The sequence below is a fragment of the Emiliania huxleyi genome (genome assembly GCF_000372725.1).
Source record: "Emiliania huxleyi CCMP1516 unplaced genomic scaffold EMIHUscaffold_1, whole genome shotgun sequence".
Lineage (NCBI taxonomy): Eukaryota > Haptophyta > Isochrysidales > Noelaerhabdaceae > Emiliania > Emiliania huxleyi.
In genome coordinates this window covers 2,784,722-2,803,537 of record NW_005202428.1, presented here as the reverse complement: position 1 = coordinate 2,803,537, position 18,816 = coordinate 2,784,722, and the positions used below count along the sequence as shown (strand labels likewise).

Genomic DNA, 18,816 nt, shown 5'->3' with positions numbered 1-18,816 from the left:
TGCTCGTGGAGGGCGAGGGCGAGCACACGTCCTCCTCCTCGTCCACCGCGGAGGGCGACGGCGACGACTCCTTGCGCCACACGCTCGGGCTGACGTCGACGCTCTTCACGCCGCAGTTTGCTGAGTCGTTCATTGCGCGCGTCGAGCGCGAGTGTGAAGGGCTTCCCGCGGAAGAGCGGCGCTCCAGGCTCACCGCAGCATACCGCAGTGTCACCGGCAGCCTCGGTTCCGGCGGCGACGGCGGCGGCGGCGGCGGCGGCGGCGCCAACTTCCGCGTCTGGCTCAAGTATGCGCGGCTCGAGGCGGAGAGCTCGGCCGAGGCGGCTCGCGCCATCTTTGTGCGAATGGAGAGCGGCGTGGGCGCAGACGAGTCGCAGTACTACACCGCGCGCGCGCTCTTTGAGGCAGAGCACGGCGCCATGCAAGCGGCAGAGGCTGCGCTGCGGCGCGGCGTCGAGGCGGGCCGGCTCGATGTGGCGGCGGCGAAGCAGGCGCTGCACGCCGCGCAGCGCGCGGCAGCGGTGTGCGCCGCCAGGGAGGCGGTGCCGCGCCCGCCGCCCATCTCCGTCGGCCCCGACAGCCCGGCCTCGCGCGCGCCGACAGCGCGCGCGCCGACAGCGCGGCCGCCGCTCGAGCCGGAGCGGCGGGGGCGAGAGCCAGCGGCGGTGCCGGCGGCGGTGCCGGTTGCCGGCCGGGCTGGGCTGCTTGGGGCTGGGCTGCTTGGCGCTGGCGCGGCGGGCGTCTCTCCGGAGGACGAGACGGTGGCGGTGGAGCTCCCGCCGCCGCGCGGCTCCCTCGGGGGTGGAGGGGCGGCGGGTGCGGAGAGGCCGCGGCAGAGGCGCTCGCTCGAGCTGCCGGACACACTGCGCGTCTCTCTGCGGCCCCCGCCCGAGGCGCTGCCGGAGGCGCTCACGCAGCAGCTGAGCCTGCCCGAGCCAGAGTCCGCGACCGCGACCGCCGAACTGCGGGCGGCGGAGCTCGCCGACACGCTCAAGCTCCCCGCCGCCGGCGCGGGGGGAGGCGCCCCCGCCGCAGGAGGCGAGGCGGCCCCACGGGCGAGGGCGGTCAGTGCGGAGGCGGGCGGTGCGGAGGCGGGCAGTGCGGAGGCGAGCTCGAGGCGGTCGGCGCCTCCTCGCAGGCCCCCCCCCACACACACTTCCGCCCCTCCCCTCCACCCGGCCCCTCCCCGCCCCTCCCTGCCCTGCCGCGTGAGCCCACGCCCCGCGCGCGGCGACAGGCTGGGGCTGAGCCGGCTCGGCTTGAGCGGCGGCGCCAAGCGGGCGGGCTCATCCGAAGAGGCGCACCCGAGCCCTGTCCCGAGGTCTCTAAGCCCTGCCCCGCCGCCGCCAGCGGAGCGGGCGCTGTCCGACGCCGACTCGGGCGGCGGCGCTCGCTCGGCGCCCCTCGAGGCTGGCGCTGCCCTCAAGGCGGAGTCGCTGGCGCCGCCTCTGCTCGGCGCCATCTTCGAGGGGGACGAGCCACCCCCCTCCGTCGGCAGCACGCCCTCCCTCGCGGCCGCCACGCCCTCCCTCACCGGCGCGAGCGCGGGGCGCGCCGCCGCCTCGGAGCCGCTCGACGACACGGCGCCGCTCTGCAGCCGCTCAACTCTCGAGCACGGACTCGCCCGCGACCGGACGCGCGAGCTGACGCGCGAGCTCGCCGACACGGCCCCGCTCGCGCCGCTGCTGGGCGCTACCTCGGGGCCGCAGACGCCCGTGCCGCACACGCCGCGCCACTTCACGCGCGGACCTCGTGCTCCCGCCGTGCCGTCCTCTTGCGGTGCCGTGGCCACCCGAGAGAGATCAAAGCAGCACCGCACACGCACTGCCACCCGACGCACACGCACACACACACACGCACACGCACACTCACTCACTCACTCCACACACACACACACACACACACACACACACGCACACACACGCACACACACACGCACACACACACACACACACACACACACACACACACCACTTCCTCGACCGCTACCCGCGCCGCCCGGCTGAGGGGTCTCGCCCCCCTCCTCGCGCAGGCGCCCCCTCGTCCAGCTCCATCGTGAGGATACGGCCCCTCACAGCCGCGGCGACGCCAAAGCCGCAGGCCGTCGGCGAAGTCACGCCGGCGCCGCAGACGCCCGCTTGTCGCAAGGCGCCGCCCGCGGCGGCCGAGACGCCCGGCGCCGTTGCGGGAGCGGAGGTGTTTCACATCAACGGCGTCCCGTACTCGAAGCTGGAGCCGATCGGGCGCGGCGGGACGTCACAAGTCTTCAAGGTGCTCGCGCCGAGCCGCAAGATCCTCGCGCTCAAGCAGGTCAAGTGCGACGGGGACGAGCAGCTCCTCGAGGCCGTGACCAACGAGATCGCGCTGATGGAGCTGCTCAAGGAGCGGCAGCTCAACGCGCACATCATCGGGCCCGTCGACTCTCGAGGTCAAGCTGTGAGCCCCGCGGGTGGACCTCTAACGGCTGCTTGTCCGCCGCAGGCTCGTCGACTCGGAGGTCAAGCTCGAGCAGCAGGCCGTCTACCTGGTGATGGAGTGCGGCGAGATCGACCTCGCGCACATGCTGCAGCGGCAGCGCGGCTCGGAGCGCGACGGCACCCTCTCCGAGTCCTTCATCTGCATGTACTGGCAGCAGATGCTGGCCGCGGTCAACGCCATCCACGAGGCGCGCGTGATCCACGCCGACCTCAAGCCCGCCAACTTCCTCTGCGTCCAGGGCTCGCTCAAGCTGATCGACTTTGGCATCGCCAAGCAGTCGAGCGCCGACACGACAAAGATCGCGCGCGACTCGCAGGTTGGGCTTGGTGACTGCATGCACCTGTCACCTGTCCACTGCATGCCAAGAGTCGACCGCATGTGACCCGCAGGTCGGGACTGTCAACTACATGTCGCCGGAGTCGATCACGTGCGAGGGTGACGACTCCTCGGCCGAGGGCCAGTTCAAGCTCGGCCGCGCCTCGGACGTCTGGTCCCTCGGCTGCATCCTCTACCAGATGGTGTACGGGCACACCCCCTTCTCGCACCTGCGCACCATCTACCAGAAGCTGCAGGCGGTCGCCTCGCCTCACGAGCCGGCGATGAACCACGGGATTAACTATGAATGTTTCAAGCTGCAGGCGATCCCCGACCCGAGCAAGGCAATCGCCTTCCCGCCCACGCGCAACCCGTACATGGTGGACGTGCTGCGGCGCTGCCTGCAGCGGCAGCCCACCCTCCGCCCTTCCATCCCCGAGCTGCTCGACCACCCGCTCCTCCGGCCCGAGCTGCGCGGCCCGCCCCCATCGCCGTCGCCCGCGGCCTCCGCCGCCGCCGCCGGCGGTGTCTCGCTCGACGCGCTGCCGCACGTCATTGAGCAGGTTTGCCTCGCGATGGGCGGCGGCGGCGGAGGCCTCGACCTTGCTGCGCTGCGCGCCGAGATTCAGCGGCAGCAGCAGCTCGCGTGCGCGCAAGGAGGCGATGCGCCGCTCGAGATTGCGCCGCTCGTCGCTTCCGCCCTCGCTGCGGCGAAGCGGGCCTCGCCGACCGACAGTTTGCTTGCTCCCACCTTGCCGCTCGCGTCGCAGATTGCCCCGGCGCCTCCTCCACCTCCACCTCCTCCACCTCCTCCACCGCCGCCGCCGCCGCCGCCGCCTGCTGCCCCCGCTCCTCGCTCCGCCCTCCCGCGGCCGACCGGCCGGACTCCGCTCGCGCCGGTCACGCCAAACAGCCAGTCCTCGGGGGCCGGCGCAGCGGTGCCCAAGGCAGCTGATCTGCAGGCCCGGCTCAAGAGGCTGCAGCCGGTCGCGCAGCGCGGAGTGGCGGCGGGGGAGCGGCCGGCGGCGGGGAGAGAGGGCGGGCTTCAGCACGCGGTGGAGCAAGCGATGGCTCGGCGGCGCGCCGCTTGGCGCGAGGATGACACGAGCGAGTGGCGGTAGCGGGGCGGCATCACTGATCACTCTCCTTTCTCCCCCGCCGGGCTTGTCGCTCGGCGGAGGGGCGGGCAGTCGCGCTGCAGCTTACGTGCTGCGCAGGAGGGGAGAGCGCTCGGTGATGGCGGGCGAAGATTGCAGCAGGGTTGCAGGCGGTTCCCCGAGCCCGTGTCTCTGCGTGGACCGCCGAACACCCCAACGATCGCGCACATCGCAAACACACGACGCTATATTTAAAACACGAGAGACGACTCCGCAGACCTCGAATTGTGGCGTTTCATTTTGTTTTCGCCGGTCTCCTGCCGGTCTCTCGCAGCCGCAGGCACCCCGAGCCCGCGCGGCGCGAGAGTCGAGACTCGTGACTACAGACTGAGAGTGAGACAACACTGTTGTTCAACACCAACCGTCGCAAAGACTCCGTCGGTCGCTCCTCCGATCCGTCGACACGGACGCGGTCTTTTTCTTTTCTCACTCCCAGCTGTCGAACCTCCGGACTCGTCGCTTCCTGCCGTCCAAAGCATCGAGCCAAGCGCGCAGCACCTCTACCGCGAAAAAGGTGGCACTCCCAACCAAGACCGCAGGCCTGCTAGCGCTTGCGGCAGAGCGGGCCACCGTCTGCAGCCCGCTCTTCAGCGCGTGCCGCACCTCGCCGAGGGACGCCTTGCCCTCGAAAGGGTGCGCGATAAACTGGTACGCGCCTCCGGCGACCCCGCCCGCCGCCACGGCAGCTGCCAGCTCCAAGGGCCGACTACTCGACGGGCGAGAGGCGAGCGCCTTTTCGCAAGCGCTCTGCATCCCACTCCACCCGGCAAAAAAACCGGCGAAGCCCAAAGCGTCGCGAGCCAACGCGACTGGTAGTGCGGCCGCGAGAGGCACGGCTGACCGCAGTAACGCAGCCTGGAGAGGCACAACCACCAGCGCGTGAGCAGCGCCGCCCGCTCCGCCGGCGAGTGCCGCCGTCCCGACGTGCACGCCAGCTCCCATGTCCTCGAGGGTCGTGGCGACTAATCCGTGCGTCTTGAACAGCACACCTCCGGCCACCGTGTTGGCCGCAATCAGAGGCGCGGCACGCCATACCGCACCTCTCGCGCCGTGGATCTGCACCGACTCCATGCTCAGGCTCGGTTTCAGCGCTCGAGGGCGGAAGAAAGAGATGCTCTGCCGCTTGAGCGCCAGCCGGAGCAGCTCGAATGGCCGCGCTGCAGGCAGCGCTGCTCGAGCAACGATCGCTGCGCGGAGCATGCCAGCCTCCTCGCCGCTTGACTCGCCGCTCGACGCGGCGCTCGACTCGCCGCTCATCGAGCCGTCACTTCCTCCGCACATTCCCTGTCGAGGCGGAGGCGGCAAGAGTGCGCTCGCTTCACGGATGAGACGCGGAGGCCCGACCCCAGCGTGCCGACTCGACTGGGTTCCGGCTCCTAGCCAGATAGGGGGTCTCGCACCCAGAGGGCCCCGCAATAGGTAGGTGCCCCATATTTTCGTCTTTTTTCGCTTCGCTGCGCGGCCTGTGGGTGGGTAGGTAGGTAGGGCGTTTTGGCGCGACTCAGTGGGGACAGACCCCCTATCTGGCTAGGAGCCGGAACCCTGCGACGCCAACGCCGCCCAAAGAAATAATGCACGACGTTTTTTCCTTGGGTTGTCTGTTTTCTTTCTTTCCTTTAGGACAGCTCCCGGAGCATTTGCAATAAATAAAAGCTCTGCATGGGTTCAACGTAATGGTGGGTGGGTGGGTGGGTGGGCAGAGCAGCCTGGGTCAGCCTGTACACGCGAAGAATTAATGTTAGGAGTGGGTTACACTACAGAAACAAGTTTCTACGTTGAACGACGTAGTAATTTGTAAAGACACACACAGAGCAGTAGTTCTCTCCTACGCACTCTCCTCGCCCGACTCGCTGTCACAGTCGCTGTCACTACCCATACATCTGTACTTGCACTCCCAATGTGAGCAGCACTGGCGCGCGCACTCGCACATGAAAGCATGGTCTGACGGGCAGTGGGAGCGGCATGGATTTTGCATGTCGTTGCTATCGAGCGGCTCAAAGTCGGTGTCGTAGGCAAGCAAGAACGTGGTCTCGAGCACCAAGCAGTCCCTGCACGCCGCGCATCGGTCCCGCACCACGTGCACGTCGAGCAGCGGTAAGTAGGCCTCCTCGGCCAGCGTATTGGGCAAGACCTCCAGAAGCTTGTGCGCGTGCGTCGTCGTCAGCTCTGCAGGCTCCTGCAGCTGAAGGCGATCCAGCATGCGCCGCGCTGCAAACTCCCCGGGCTCGTGCTTGCCCCGCACCATGGAGGAACCCGGGGGGCGATCTTGCAGCGTGTGATGCGCATCTGGATGCGGGGGCAGCAGCCGCACCCACGAGCCGATGCACACGTCGCCGCCCGCCATCGCCTCGACATGCTCCGGCAGCGCGAAGGTCTGCCGCTTGAGCGCCAGCCGGAGCAGCTCGAATGGCCGCGCTGCAGGCAGCGCTGCTCGAGCAACGATCGCTGCGCGGAGCATGCCAGCCTCCTCGCCGCTTGACTCGCCGCTCGACGCGGCGCTCGGCTCGCCGCTCATCGAGCCGTCACTTCCTCCGCACATTCCCTGTCGAGGCGGAGGCCCGACCGTCCTCACTCAAAGCATCGAAACTGAAAGACCCGTTTTGCCAACTCGACTGCGACGCCAACGCCGAACAAAGAAATTCTCGGGTGAAAAACCAAAAAGCCATGCCCATGCCCAGACCGGAAACTCGAGCGAGCCCAGGCAGGGCCGTGCCGCTCGTCTCCACCGTGATGCTCCTCGCCATCATCGTCACCACGACGTGTCTGCTGCGGACGGGCGTCGCCCGCGACATGCGCACGTCCCGACAACTTTCAAACGCTCTGCAAGCCGCGGGCGGCTCCAACTGTCAATGTCGTCTCGCATTACCGGTACGCGGGCCTGGCTGCTCTCTCTCTCCCCACACACTCCCCATCGAGACTGAGCCCCCGGTGAGCACGGGCTGCGGCGCGACCCTTGCCGTCCCCGCGCACGCAGGTCACCATGGCTGCATCAGAGCTGCTTTGTCGTGCGCACTCGAGCAGCGCGCAACGGTCGCGCCCACCTGTCACCTCGCCTCGCCGGCTGGGTGGCAGCAAAAGCACGCAGACAGAACCCTGAGAACGTCGCCATCGTGTAGCAGCAAGCAGGCAGGCCTGGCTAGGCCGCGTGTTGGGGAGTAGTGTTTGTGTGTGTGGTGTACTCTCTCTCCAGGCTCAGTGTATAGTGAGTGAGCAGCGCACGATAAAAACAGTAGGGGGAGGGCTCCCAGGGGGAGGGCTCCACGGCGCGATCCTCCCTTTTGGGTTGTCTGTTTTCTTTCTTTCTTTTAGGACAGCTCGCGGAGCATTTGCAATAATATTTTGCCCAGATCGCTTCTGCAGGACATATCTCGACGCATCGGAGGGTTTCCTTGAGCAAGCATCGCTGACAGTAGACCTCCGATACGAGCAGATCGCGCTGGTCAATGATTTCACTGGCCACGTGCTGCACCTCCTCAAAAAACCCACAACACAGTAGTCAAAGCACATTGAGCCGTCGTTCTTGGCCCAATGGCAATGCGGTGCGGTCGGGTCTTTCTTGTATGCGGCTGGATCGCTTGAGGAGCATGAGGACCTGCGTAAGTCAAGGTCCACTCGCAATCGCACTGAAATGCCTCTCTTTCTTCGTCACGAACAATCATGTAGTCGGCAATCTTGTAGGTGCCATATACACCTACTCCGACGGCGATCACAGCGAATGCGGCCACTCCACCAAGCGCCGCTACTCCACCAGTCATCCCACTGCCGCCAGCGGCCAGTGTTCCTCCACCCCACCCTGCCGCCGAGGCTATAACAAGCGGTGCAGAGAATTCAGCCACATCGGCAGCCTGACTTGCTAGTTCGTGCGCGGCCTCGACCTGTTCCCCGATAGCTTTTGCTATCTCGACCAACCGAAAGTCATCGAGTTCTTCAGATTTGTCACGGGTGCCATAGGCGGGGAATAGGCCGTCGTCAGCGCCGTGCTCGAGAAAATCCTGTATCGAGGAAACCCATCGAGAAAATCTTGCTGATTCATGACATGAGCCCTGCGCTTCAGAACAAGAGTTCTCGTAAGCCACCGTTCCTGTTCCTGAGAACTCCATCGGAGAAACTTTGGGTCGATTGGGTGAAGTAGACAGCAATTGTCACCACCGGACTCGCTGGGCGCCGGGTAAATGCATCGAGAAGAACACTCGCGGTCTCTTGCTGACCGTTGATGAGCTGGTTTGCGTGTTTACGGGCATTCCGCTCCTCTTCAGGTAACGTCGGTAGCAAGGCCTCGAGATTCGTGTCAAGTACCATTTGGGTGAGGAGAGTCCTGATGCGCTCTGCAGCACTCGCCCCCGGACAGCAGGCTTGAAAGCAGGCGGTGCCGTCATCTTTCGCATTGCCCTTGGTGCCTGCTGTCTTGCCCGGGCACGCGTATTCGGTGGTCCACTCACAGTTGCAAGTTGAGAGCCGCCGCGGCGCCCGTGGAGTCCATTTGAGGCGGCGGACCTCGGTAGGTGGAGACGTTGTACTTTCTGTGGAGACCGATAGGCCGGCAGCGGAGGCGATGAGCGCGAGGAGGGCCACAAACAGCACCACCCGGTGGTCCACCGAGACGGTGGTCGTCACCACCTTGCCTGGCCGTGGCCTGCGCTTCACAACCAGGCTGACGGAGCGGCGCGCCGCGTCGCCACTCATCGAAACGGTCGTCCTCTTTTTTTCTGTGGAGCTAAGTTCCTCGACGTCCTGCCAAACTTGGAGCACTTGGAGTGCAGTCATTAACCTCACATCCAGGGGGGCCGGGGAGCTGAGAAGCGCACCCAGCGGGCCGGATGATCGGTATCGGGTTACGGGCTAGAGAGCCCTAGCCCCGGGGGTGCGCGTTCGCAGGGAAAGGGCCGTAAAGTAAACACGGGTCTCCGAGAGGGCTCCGTGTACCGGGTTTCCCCTTAACTGCAGAACGCCCCCTCTACCCTCTACTCGGAGCTAGTGACATGTTTTCTTTCTTTTTCTACTCGGAGCCAGTGATACGAGAATACGCACATGTTACGAGAATACACCCCGCCCCCAGCCCCCACGGAATACCTGTACTACTCGACGATCCAAAACTCGAACATTTTAGCCGCCATCGCCTCCGCTTACAACTGTATTACAACCCCGAACACCACGGCAAGCTCAAGCACGTCGATCGAGCGGCGCCACTTCTACATCCGCGAGGCGGTCGAGGCGCACCGCCTCTGTCTGCGTCCCTTTCGTACGCAGTGACGCCAACCTCGCCGACCTCTTCACGAAGCCGCTCCGGCGGAAGCGGTGAGCTTCGCCACATCACCGTCCCTCGTGAACATCGTCGACACGCCAAACATCGTCGACACGCCGCATGTCTCGCCGAAGGCAAGCAAAAGCCCCGCTCCTCAGCGCGTCCACCAAAGCTTCGCTGCTCGCGCTAGCGGCTGCTGCAGCGGTGGCCTGGGCGGTGCTGTGGCGTGAAACAGCGGCCACCGAGCGCGTGCCGCCGTCCCACGAGAGGCGGAGCCGGTCCGAGCCCGACGAGAGCCGGCGGAGCCGGTCTGAGCCGAGCCGGGCAGCCAAGCCTGTGCCCACATGTTTCGACAAGGACCCCGCGCGCTGCGCCTCGATGCGTGCGAGCTGCAAGGACTCGCCGGGGTGGATGTTCGTGAACTGCGCAGCGACGTGCAACGCCTGCGAGATGCTCGACCCGGCTGTGCGGTGCCGCCTCGACCGGTTCAATCAGACCTCGGGCCTGCCGGAGGGAGGGCTCGATGCGCTGTTTGAGCGTATGATCCAGACAGCGGACGGGCAGGTCGAGGTGCTCAGCCGGCCGCCCGACGGGCCATGGATCGTCACGATTGACGGCTTTCTATCGGACGCTCAGATGGAGGCTGGCGGCAGAGTAGCCTGGCGGCAGAGTAGCCGGGCCGGGAGGGCGCGTGTGCCACTCCTAGCTGCCCCTTGCGCAGGCGCTCGTCACGACCACCATGGGCAAGATGGAGCGCTCGACTGACGACGGCACGGTGAGTGCGGACGGCGAGGTTGCCAAGGAGGTCTCCTCGCGCCGCACCTCGAGCAACGCGTGGTGCATGGCGGGCTGCGAGGCGGACAGGCACGTGCGGGCGCTGTCGGGGCGGATCGAGGCGCTGACGGGCATCAGCCGGCAGCACTACGAGCAGTACCAGGTCCTGAGGTACGACCCGTCGCAGCGGTACGTCCGCCACCACGACTATGTCCCTCGGCCCGGCCAGACCTTCGCAGAGCCGCACGGGCCGCGCGTACTCACCGTCTTTCTCTACCTCTCTGACGTGGAGTCGGGGGGCGAGACCGCCTTCACCGACCTGTCGCCCCCCATCGCCATCCTCCCAAAGCGCGGCCGCGCCCTCGTCTGGCCGTCGGTCCTCGCCGACGACCCGACGACGCAAGACGCGCGCACGCACCACGAGGCGAGGCCGGTGGGGAGGGGGGTCAAGCTGGCGGCAAACACGTGGATCCACCTGCACGACTATCGGCTCCCGAACCTATGGGGCTGCACCGGCTCCTTTGAACAGTGAGTCACAGACTTTTATCGTGTGCTGCTCGTGTGGCCTTAAATTCAGCCGCACCTCGACGATCGATATCGGATTAATCCGATATGTGTGGCGGCTGTGCGCCCTGAGCGTGATGGGTTTTCGTAGCATCTGGGGGCCTAGCTGGGGACTCATGACCCGACACAGGAGGCGGTTATAGCGCATTCACAGGAAGGGGCAAAAAACGGCGTGGACAGTGCGCTTTCACGACGAGAGAGCCATGGAGAGAGCGTTGGTGTTGGTGTGTGGGGTGTCGTGTGCGGACCACTGCGGTGGACGTGGACGGGACGGGGCTCGGGGGACGAACGCGCGCGAGAGAGTCGCGAGAGAGACGAGAGACCGATATATGGTTGTGTATGATATGCAGATGGCGGATCGCTGAATCGTCTCCTCATGCACATGCACATGCGCATGCACATGTTGCATGTGGATTTGCATGTGGCACGTTCCACATTTTGCCCCCCTGTGGGGGCCCAGGTTCTGCGTACGCCGCTGGCTGCAGCGGTTGCAATGTCACGCCTTCGGGCCACGCCCATTATACCTCACCCGCTTTCGCTTCACGCCCGTCACCTCGCCCGCCCCGCGCACGCCCGCGCCTCCGTATGTGTCCTCACGCTCTGAGCAAGCCGCCGTGTGCGCGCAGATGCCCCCGCGCGCGGGTGCGCCTGCAAGCGTGAAACGCTCCCGCGCCAGGCCAGATCGGACGAGTGGAGGGAGTCTAGGAGGGAGAGAGGGAGGGGTAGAGGATTGGTTGGTGAACAGTCTGTCGGTGTCTAGGTCTAGAGAGCAAGAGGGATAGAGGGAGGAAGGGAGGGGGGGGGGGGCGTTTTGTTCTAAATTGATGAGAGGACTAGCACTCACCGCCCGCACACTGCCGCCCATCCCTCCAAACGGGCTTCTTGGGTGGAAAGAGATGCCACCGGCGGCCCGCACTTGGAGCACTTGGAGTGCAGTCGGCAACCTCACATCCAGGGCCGGTGAGCTGAGAAGCGCATCCAGCGGGCCGGATGATCGGTATCGGGTTACGGGCTAGAGAGCCCTAGCCCCGGGGGTGCGCGTTCGCAGGGCAAGGGCCTTAAAGTAAACACAGTTCTCCGAGAGGGCTCCGTGTACCGGGTTTCCCCTTAACTGCAGAACGCCCCCTCTACTCGGAGCTAGTGGACACGGACACTACGACACCACCCGTCACGTACACACACGACTGTCTAGCGTGTACACTGCCCGGCCTCGTCCCCCACCCTTCAGGGTGAATCTTCAGTCTGGTTCGGTCTCTTGCTCGCCTTTCGGGCGTCGCCCCACTGCCTCTGCAGTCGTTTTTGATGTCTCTTCTTCGGAGGCGGTCCCTCCGCCCCACCTCCGCCTCCGGTTACTCAAAACGGTCTGGTCTTCCATCGCCCGGCCGCTGCCACTGCGATCGCGCCGAGAAGCTCTTTCGCGCCGAGAAGCTCTTCATCGCAAAGCGAGGAGGAACGAATGTCGTTATTTATCATCGTGAATGTCGGAGCCACCCTTTCACTGCTGGCGCCTTCACCTCTCGAGTTGCCGGCTCCTCTCGGTGCCGCCGTGTCGGGATACGGCGCTGCCCTCGTCGCGCACCCTCTCGCGACCAAGGGTGCGACCGCGCTGGCGCTCTCCGTCAGCGGCGACGCGGTGACTCAGGTTGCCTCCCGTGAACCGGAGCGGGGCGACAGCGAGGCCAGGGGCGAGTGGTTTGACGCACGCCGCAACCTCGGCTTTGGCGCCTTCGGAGGGGCGTACGGCCTCGTGCAGGGCGCACTCTTCGACGTGCTAAACGAGAGCCCGGCGGTCGCCGCCGCGGCAGCAGCTCTGCAGCAGGCGCACCTCGTCTCCCAGGAGTGCAGTGGGCGGCCGACGCGCAGCTTCCTTCTCACCGACCGACCCGCCAAACCCGCAGGAGGCGGCTGTGCCGGATCGGCTCGGCGCTGCGCTCGTCAAGACGGCGACGATGCAGTTCGTCGCGGCGCGTCGTCTCCCCGCCGCCTCCCCTCCCGCCCCGCCACGACCCGAGTCCGCCCCTCCCCGCCCAGGTCCCCGCCCTCTACTTTCCGCTCTTTTTCGCCGTCGTCGCCGCCGTGCGAGGCTACCCTCCCTCCGAGGCGGTCGAGTACGCGCGCGCGCAGATCCGGCCGCTCCTCCTCCGCTGCTGGTCCGAACCCCTCCCCGCCCCTTCCCGCTCCACATCCCCCACACCGCCTGCCCGGTCCTTCCCACCCGCCCCTCGCACCCTGCCAGGTCCTTCTTCCTCCCGCTGCAGCTGTCCAACTTTGTCCTCGTGCCAGACGAATGGCAGGCGGCGCAGATCGGACGCACAGCTCCGGGCCTCCCGCCTCCCCTCACCCCTCCTCCCGCCCCCTCCACCAGGTGACCTACGTCTCCCTCGGCTCCTTTGTCTGGACCTGCATCCTCTCATACGCCTCGTCGCCACCGCCCGCCGCCACGGCGCGCGGAGCCGCCGCCGAGTGCGAGCCGGTGATGGAGGTGTGCGAGGTGCCCATGGAGCCACCGCCGGGCGGGCTGTCCACCGACGACCTCCTGGTGCGACGGCGGGCGAGGCGCGGGGCGGAGTGACGCGCCTGTCCCTGATGACGTTGTGAGTTGGCGCGCGCTAGAGCTGTTTAACGTTGGGAGCTGAACAGTGTTGCTAGTGTTAACAGTAACAACAGAACAACAGTGGGGCTCCCCAACAACAGTAGCTAACGTTAGGCCGGCTGAACAACAATAAGGAAGGCCTGGCAGTGACCTACGAGCTACGACGATCTCCAGCGTCCAGTGCGGCGGTTATAGTGCCCGAAAATACCCGGAAAAAAACCCCAGGTATTTTCGGGTTTTACCCGGTTTTTTTGGCATTTTCTGCTTGCTGACCGCTGAACAACAGTAACAACAGTAACAAACAGTAACAGCTTGGGCTGGGGTGAACACTTGAACAACGTTAAGGATTTCAGCCAACAATTAGATATTCTTACCTTCTTGCCCCCCTCCGAGACTGGAGACACCCACACCCCAGTATCAGACCAGGGGGACTGCCCCCCGCCCCCGCTTGCCCTGACTGCACAGGATAGCGTGCCCCAATTGGCGACACATAGCGGGGGACACTGCGCAAGGAGGGGGTGCGTCGCCTTTCTTTGTCCTCTCGAGGGAATGTTCTCTCGACGCCCATGGCCTTTTCTGAGGTTTCGTACTAATGACGTCCTTCTTGGCACTTCGGGCGTCGGTTGTGCGTATCTGTGGTGTCTAATTCCCTCGGTAATGTGTTACGGGTATCGGTCGCTGAGTGGACGCTATCTCTAACCATTTGATCTACGTTTGCCGACTTCGGCCGTCGGCCTCTCGATGGTCGAGTGGCTTCCGGATCGAATCGGCGACTATGACCCTTATAATTTTTTTCACACCTGGGCGGGCCCAATTTTGCTCAGATGCACCTCCGAATTCGAAATCGCGTCCTCACGCTTAGCGCTTGGTGTGCGTCCGTTTTTCGTCACGGGTTAAAGGATTTCAGCCAACACTAGCGCAACTGTGGCCCAAAGTTAATGTTAAACAGCTCTAGGCGCGCCGTGACACGTGCACCGCATGGATCATGCCGTGACCCCTGTATTGCCGAGACGGTACGTCTCCAAACATTAAATAACGTTTAACGCGAAGTGGGTGAGAGACTGATAATGCTCCTTCGACTCTTAAGGAGCGGTTCAGCTGCTGGGCGGGCTTCAGGGTGGTGCTCACGCGAAAAGGAATCGACGCGATGTACAAAGCATACAAGAAGAGGAGAAAGAAGAGGAGGGACGCCAGTGATGACAAAACAGAAACTAGCGCAGACGAGAGCAGGGCAGACCCGGGGACGGGGGAGCCGGAGCAGACGGCATCGACCGCCGAGGGAACGTTGGGAAGAGGCACGAGGAGGGCGGCGACCTCAACCGACTATGGAGGACCCGTCACCAGACGACGCAGGGCAGACGACGGGGAGGCGGAGCAAACGCGCAGGGCGAGACGAGGGAGGGAGCAGGACTTTGCGGAGATCAGCAGGAGGATGTACGAAGAGAGATTAGGAGCAGCAGGGACCCAAGGGACCATGTGGAAGACGGCTAGTGCTAGTCCCCCACTCGGGAGGACGACCTCGTCTTTCTTCTTCCCGCCGTGCCAGTCCGCGCCAGTCCGCGCCCTTGTCGTGCCAGTGTGCTGTGAGAGAGGCTGGTTTTTGACCGCGCAAGACAAAGGGTGGCTAAGGGCTCTGCCCGCAAGGCGCCCGCGTCGCCGACGCGGTACCATTGTGCATTGACTAATCCCGGAATACACACCCACATGACCAAATAGCGAAAATCCGAATACCGTGCAAAAACCACGGAACGTCAGACGAAGAACGGTAACAAGTTACTCCATAAACATGGGCGACAGCGCTTCCTTCGATTGGACGGAATGATCGCGGAAAAGCGGGACCGCATCGCGACATCGGAGGTTCACCATATATGCCGAGCCTGCTCGGCCTGCCATGCGCGCGCGCGCCTCGCCCGAGCGCAGCCACCTGCGGACCTGGCCAGCCTGTTCCTGGCTCGTGCCCAGCCTCTCCTTCCGCGCCGGCCTCGCAGTCCCGCCAGCCATCACGCTGCAGAGCCTTAGCACGCCACAGACGCCAATTCTGCAGCCCACAGCCCAGGCAACTGAGGGCGAGGGCCAGCAGTATACGACGACGACATCTCACACCCCGCGCTGGCCAGCGCTGGCCAGCGCCATCAGCCCCTCACGGCCCGGCCCAACCTCTCCCTTCGCCTCGCCTCCAGTGCCTCCAATCAAGTCGCACCTCTCTTCTTCAGCGAATGCAGCGGCAGCACCACGTCAGAACCGGGCCGACTGGCGGACCTGCATGCCCATCCATGCCCCCCACTCCCCACCCGCTTGGATCGATCAGCTGACAGCTCCACCAGCTCGCCCACGCCACCGCGTGTCGTGTCATGAAGCATGATAGATAGACATAGAAAGCATGAACCATCGAAAGGTCTGATCTCCAAAACGAGCTCTCGGCCTGCCGCGCGCGCCCGCGCCCCGCCCCTTTTGCGCAGCAACACCTTAAACTTCATGGCCCTCCAAATTCGGGTCGGAGCGTAGCGGAGTGGGCCCCGAGTTTGAAAAGGGCGACGGACGCTTGCGTCCTAGCCTCCAACAACGCCTCCCCGGCGCAGAGGGGCCCCCGGAGGGATGCTCAACCGCCCCACGCCACGCCGCTTGCGGCGGTCCTATTCCCAGCTCGCGGGGCCACTGCACTTGCACTTGGAGCACTTGGAGTGCAGTCGGTAACCTCACATCCAGGGCCGAGGAGCTAAGAAGCGCACCCAGCGGGCCGGATGGTCGGTATCGGGCTACGGGCTAGAGAGCCCTGACCCCTAGGGGGAGTGCGCGTTCGCAGGGAAAGGGCTGTAAAGTAAACTTGCGGAAGTAAGAGCACTTGGAGCACTTGGAGTGCGGTCATTAACCTCACGCCCAGGACCGGGGAGCTGAGAAGCGCACCCAGTTGGCCGGACGCTCGGCATCGGGTTACGGGCTAGAGAGCCCTAGCCCCGGGGGTGCGCGTTCGCAGGGCCATAACACGGGTCTCCGAGGGTTAGACCCGTGTACCGGGTTTCCCCTTAACTGCAGAACGCCCCCCCTACTCGGAGCTAAAGAATACTCTCCGAGGGTTGGACCCGCGTACCAGGTTTCCCCTTAACTGCAAGGACGCCCCCTCTACTCGGAGCTAGTGATACGGGAATACGTACCGCCCCCACGCAATACCTGACTCGAAGATAATACGAGAATACGTAGCTGCGAGGCACATATAAAGAAAAAACATCTGGCTGGCGTATAAGAATTCTTCCCGCCGGTGAGGGTTGGCGCGGGTTGGACTCGTGCTCGGCAAGCATGGCGTGCGAGGCGGGCTGGTGCGCGCTAGTCAGCACCGCCCACCCGCTCCGCTGCGGCCGCCGCGCCACCAGCCCTTTGCACCGCAGGGAGAACCTCTGCCTGGACAACATCGACGGCGAGTGGTGGGGCGTGGCAGTCGAGCTTATTGCTTTCGTGTATTCCTTTGTCGCCGTCGCCATTGTGGCCGACCGCCACCTCGTCGTGAGCCTGGAGACGCTGTGCGTGCGCTGGAACGTGCGCGAGGACGTCGCGGGAGCCTCCTTCATGGCGCTCGGTAGTGCGGCGCCAGAGGTGATCATCAACGCAATCTCGACGCTCAAGACGGTGCTGTCGACAGAGAAGCACGACGGGTACGTGGACGAGGGTGACGACGGCGACGACGCGGTCCTCGGCGTCGGCGCCATCCTCGGCTCCGGCATGATCGCCTTCACCGCCATCCCGGGCATCTGCGGCGTCGCCGCCGGAGGGGCGGAGCCGCTGCTGCTGAAGCGGCGGCCGCTCGCGCGCGACTTGGTGACGTACCTGCTCTCGATCTCGTGGCTGTGCTACATCTTCAGCGACGGCCGCATCGAGGCGGTCGAGGCTGCCGCCATGCTCGCAGGCTACGTCTGCTACATGCTGGTGGTGGTCTACGCGGCAGACGTGCGGCGGCTGTACCGCGTGCACTGGCTGGGCAAGGTCATAGTAACAACAAGAATAAGAATAATAGCACTGGCTTGGCAAGGCGACGAGCTACCGACTCCCTCCCAGACCCATGCCGCCCTCCCCACCCTCTTCCCAACCACCCTCCCTCTCCTCCCTCTCCTCCAGCCCCGCCCTCCCCGCCCTCCCTCCCGCCTCCCTCCCCGCCTCCCTCCACCGCCCCTCCTCCACGCTCTCCCAGGAGGACCGCCTCTCCGAGTCATTCGTCAAGTCCTCCCGCGAGTCTTCCCGAGCTCCGTCCGCCCACGCAACCGCCGCCGCAGACAAGGCAGCCACCCTCCCCACGGCCGCGGCTCCCAAAGCACAAGGCTGTCCCATAGGCGGACTCGTGCGGAGAGCGCACGCCGCTGCCTTCCCGTACCGACTCGGCGGTAGGCAGCCCCTACCACCTCCACCTCCACGTCGCGGAGTCATCATCATCATCATAGCAGCAACAATAATAGGCAGCCCCTACCACCTCCACCTCCACGTCGCGGAGTCGCCCTTCGCGCCCACCGCCGGCTCGTGCTACTCGGGGTCGTACTCGGGGTCGTACTCCCCGCCCGCCCACGCGCCCGCGCCGTCGCCGCCCGCCTCCTCCTTCCTGCCGGTCGCGGGCGGCGGGGCGGCGGGCAGCCCTGCGCCGGAGGGAGGGAGGTGGACTCCTCCGCGCGGCGAGGAGGAGAGCCCGCCAGCAGAGGGACCAGCAGAGGGACCAGCAGAGGGACCAGCAGATGAGGGCCCAAGGGAGGGCTGGCACGCGCCGCCGCGGCAGCGCTCGCCGCCGCGAGCAAGGCCGTGAGCAAGGCTGCAGCTCTCTGCATCCTGCCTGTCGAGTGGCTGGTGAGACGCCCACGCCTCGGCCGCGCCTCGGCCGCACCTCGGCCACGCCTCGGCCATACCTCAGCCACACCTCGGCCACACCTCGGCCGCACATCGGCCATACCTCGGCCGCACCTCGGCCGCACCTCGGCCGCACCTCGGCCGCACCTCGGCCGCACCTCGGCCGCACCTCGGCCGCACCTCGGCCAGATCTCGGCCAGATCTCGGCCAGATCTCGGCCAGATCTCGGCCAGATCTCGGCCAGATCTCGGCCACACCTCGGCCGCACCTCGGCCGCACCTCGGCCGCACCTCGGCCAGATCTCGGCCAGATCTCCTCCGAGCGGCCGGTGCCTCGGCTGCGACACATCCCGCACTCGTCCCGCGCTCGCGTGCTCTCTCTCTCACCCGGCTGGCCCTCCTCCCTCCGCCCCCTCCCTCCGCCCCTCCCAGGTGAGCGCCACTTGCCCGCCGTGCGAGCATGACGGCACGCCACCCAGATGCAGCCGAGATGCAGCCGAGAGATGGCCGAGATGGAGCCGGATACGACACAACTGTAGCCGGATACGGCGCAACGCCATCCCCCGAGCCCTCGCCCCTCGCCCCTCGCCCCAGCCGCAGGCCCGACACCGCTCTGGTACCCGGTCACGCTCGCCACGTCCTTCACCTGGGTCGCAATCCTCTCCCTCGTCATCTCGGCCATCGTCTCGCGATTCGGCATCCCCCCCCTCCGCCCCCCTCCGCCCCCCTCCGCCCCCCTCCGCCCCCCTCCTCCCCCCTCCTCCCCCCTCCGCCCCCCCCCTCGTCTGCTCACCCTGTGGCGGTGCCCACGCAGGCGCGATGCTCGACGTGCCCGCCGCCTTCCTCGGCATGTACGTCATCGCCATCGGCGCC

The 18,816-nt window shown here is 65.7% G+C and overlaps 5 protein-coding genes across 5 annotated transcripts in view; all 5 read left to right on the top strand.

Moving 5' to 3' along the window:
• Positions 1–2,488: 2,488 nt before the first annotated feature.
• On the top strand, positions 2,489–3,278 carry EMIHUDRAFT_60971 (hypothetical protein; the record flags this gene model as incomplete). Its single annotated transcript, XM_005794503.1, has 3 exons — positions 2,489–2,794; positions 2,868–3,053; positions 3,117–3,278. Coding segments are annotated over 3 exons (654 nt in total), but the record flags the coding sequence as incomplete, so codon positions are not given.
• On the top strand, positions 3,266–4,119 carry EMIHUDRAFT_420286 (hypothetical protein; the record flags this gene model as incomplete). Its single annotated transcript, XM_005794502.1, has 1 exon — positions 3,266–4,119. A coding segment is annotated over exon 1 (663 nt), but the record flags the coding sequence as incomplete, so codon positions are not given.
• A 5,676-nt stretch (positions 4,120–9,795) lies between these two features.
• On the top strand, positions 9,796–10,554 carry EMIHUDRAFT_431953 (hypothetical protein). Its single transcript, XM_005794501.1, has one exon. The coding sequence runs from the start codon at positions 9,932–9,934 to the stop codon at positions 10,496–10,498; it is 567 nt and encodes a 188-aa protein (XP_005794558.1). The 5' UTR covers positions 9,796–9,931; the 3' UTR covers positions 10,499–10,554.
• Positions 10,555–11,986: 1,432 nt separating this feature from the next.
• Positions 11,987–13,102, top strand: EMIHUDRAFT_194855 (hypothetical protein; the record flags this gene model as incomplete). Its single annotated transcript, XM_005794500.1, has 5 exons — positions 11,987–12,358; positions 12,429–12,498; positions 12,614–12,680; positions 12,767–12,806; positions 12,896–13,102. The coding sequence occupies 5 exons, from the start codon at positions 11,987–11,989 to the stop codon at positions 13,100–13,102; spliced, it is 756 nt and encodes a 251-aa protein (XP_005794557.1).
• A 3,315-nt stretch (positions 13,103–16,417) lies between these two features.
• EMIHUDRAFT_461099 (hypothetical protein) overlaps positions 16,418–18,816 on the top strand; it is a gene marked incomplete at its 5' end in the record, with an annotated part of 3,144 nt that continues 745 nt past the window's right edge. Inside the window, 7 exons of the mRNA XM_005794499.1 lie at positions 16,418–17,098; positions 17,304–17,369; positions 17,443–17,523; positions 17,592–17,944; positions 18,376–18,409; positions 18,544–18,559; positions 18,758–18,798. Of these exons, the coding sequence (XP_005794556.1) occupies positions 16,418–17,098; positions 17,304–17,369; positions 17,443–17,523; positions 17,592–17,903 (1,140 nt within the window). The 3' untranslated portion in view covers positions 17,904–17,944; positions 18,376–18,409; positions 18,544–18,559; positions 18,758–18,798. The remainder of the gene's footprint in view (positions 17,099–17,303; positions 17,370–17,442; positions 17,524–17,591; positions 17,945–18,375; positions 18,410–18,543; positions 18,560–18,757; positions 18,799–18,816) is intronic.

Bases quoted from the DNA above. Each gene is read 5' to 3' on its own strand.
- EMIHUDRAFT_431953 (XM_005794501.1), top strand. From the start codon at position 9,932: ATGGGCAAGATGGAGCGCTCGACTGACGACGGCACGGTGAGTGCGGAC.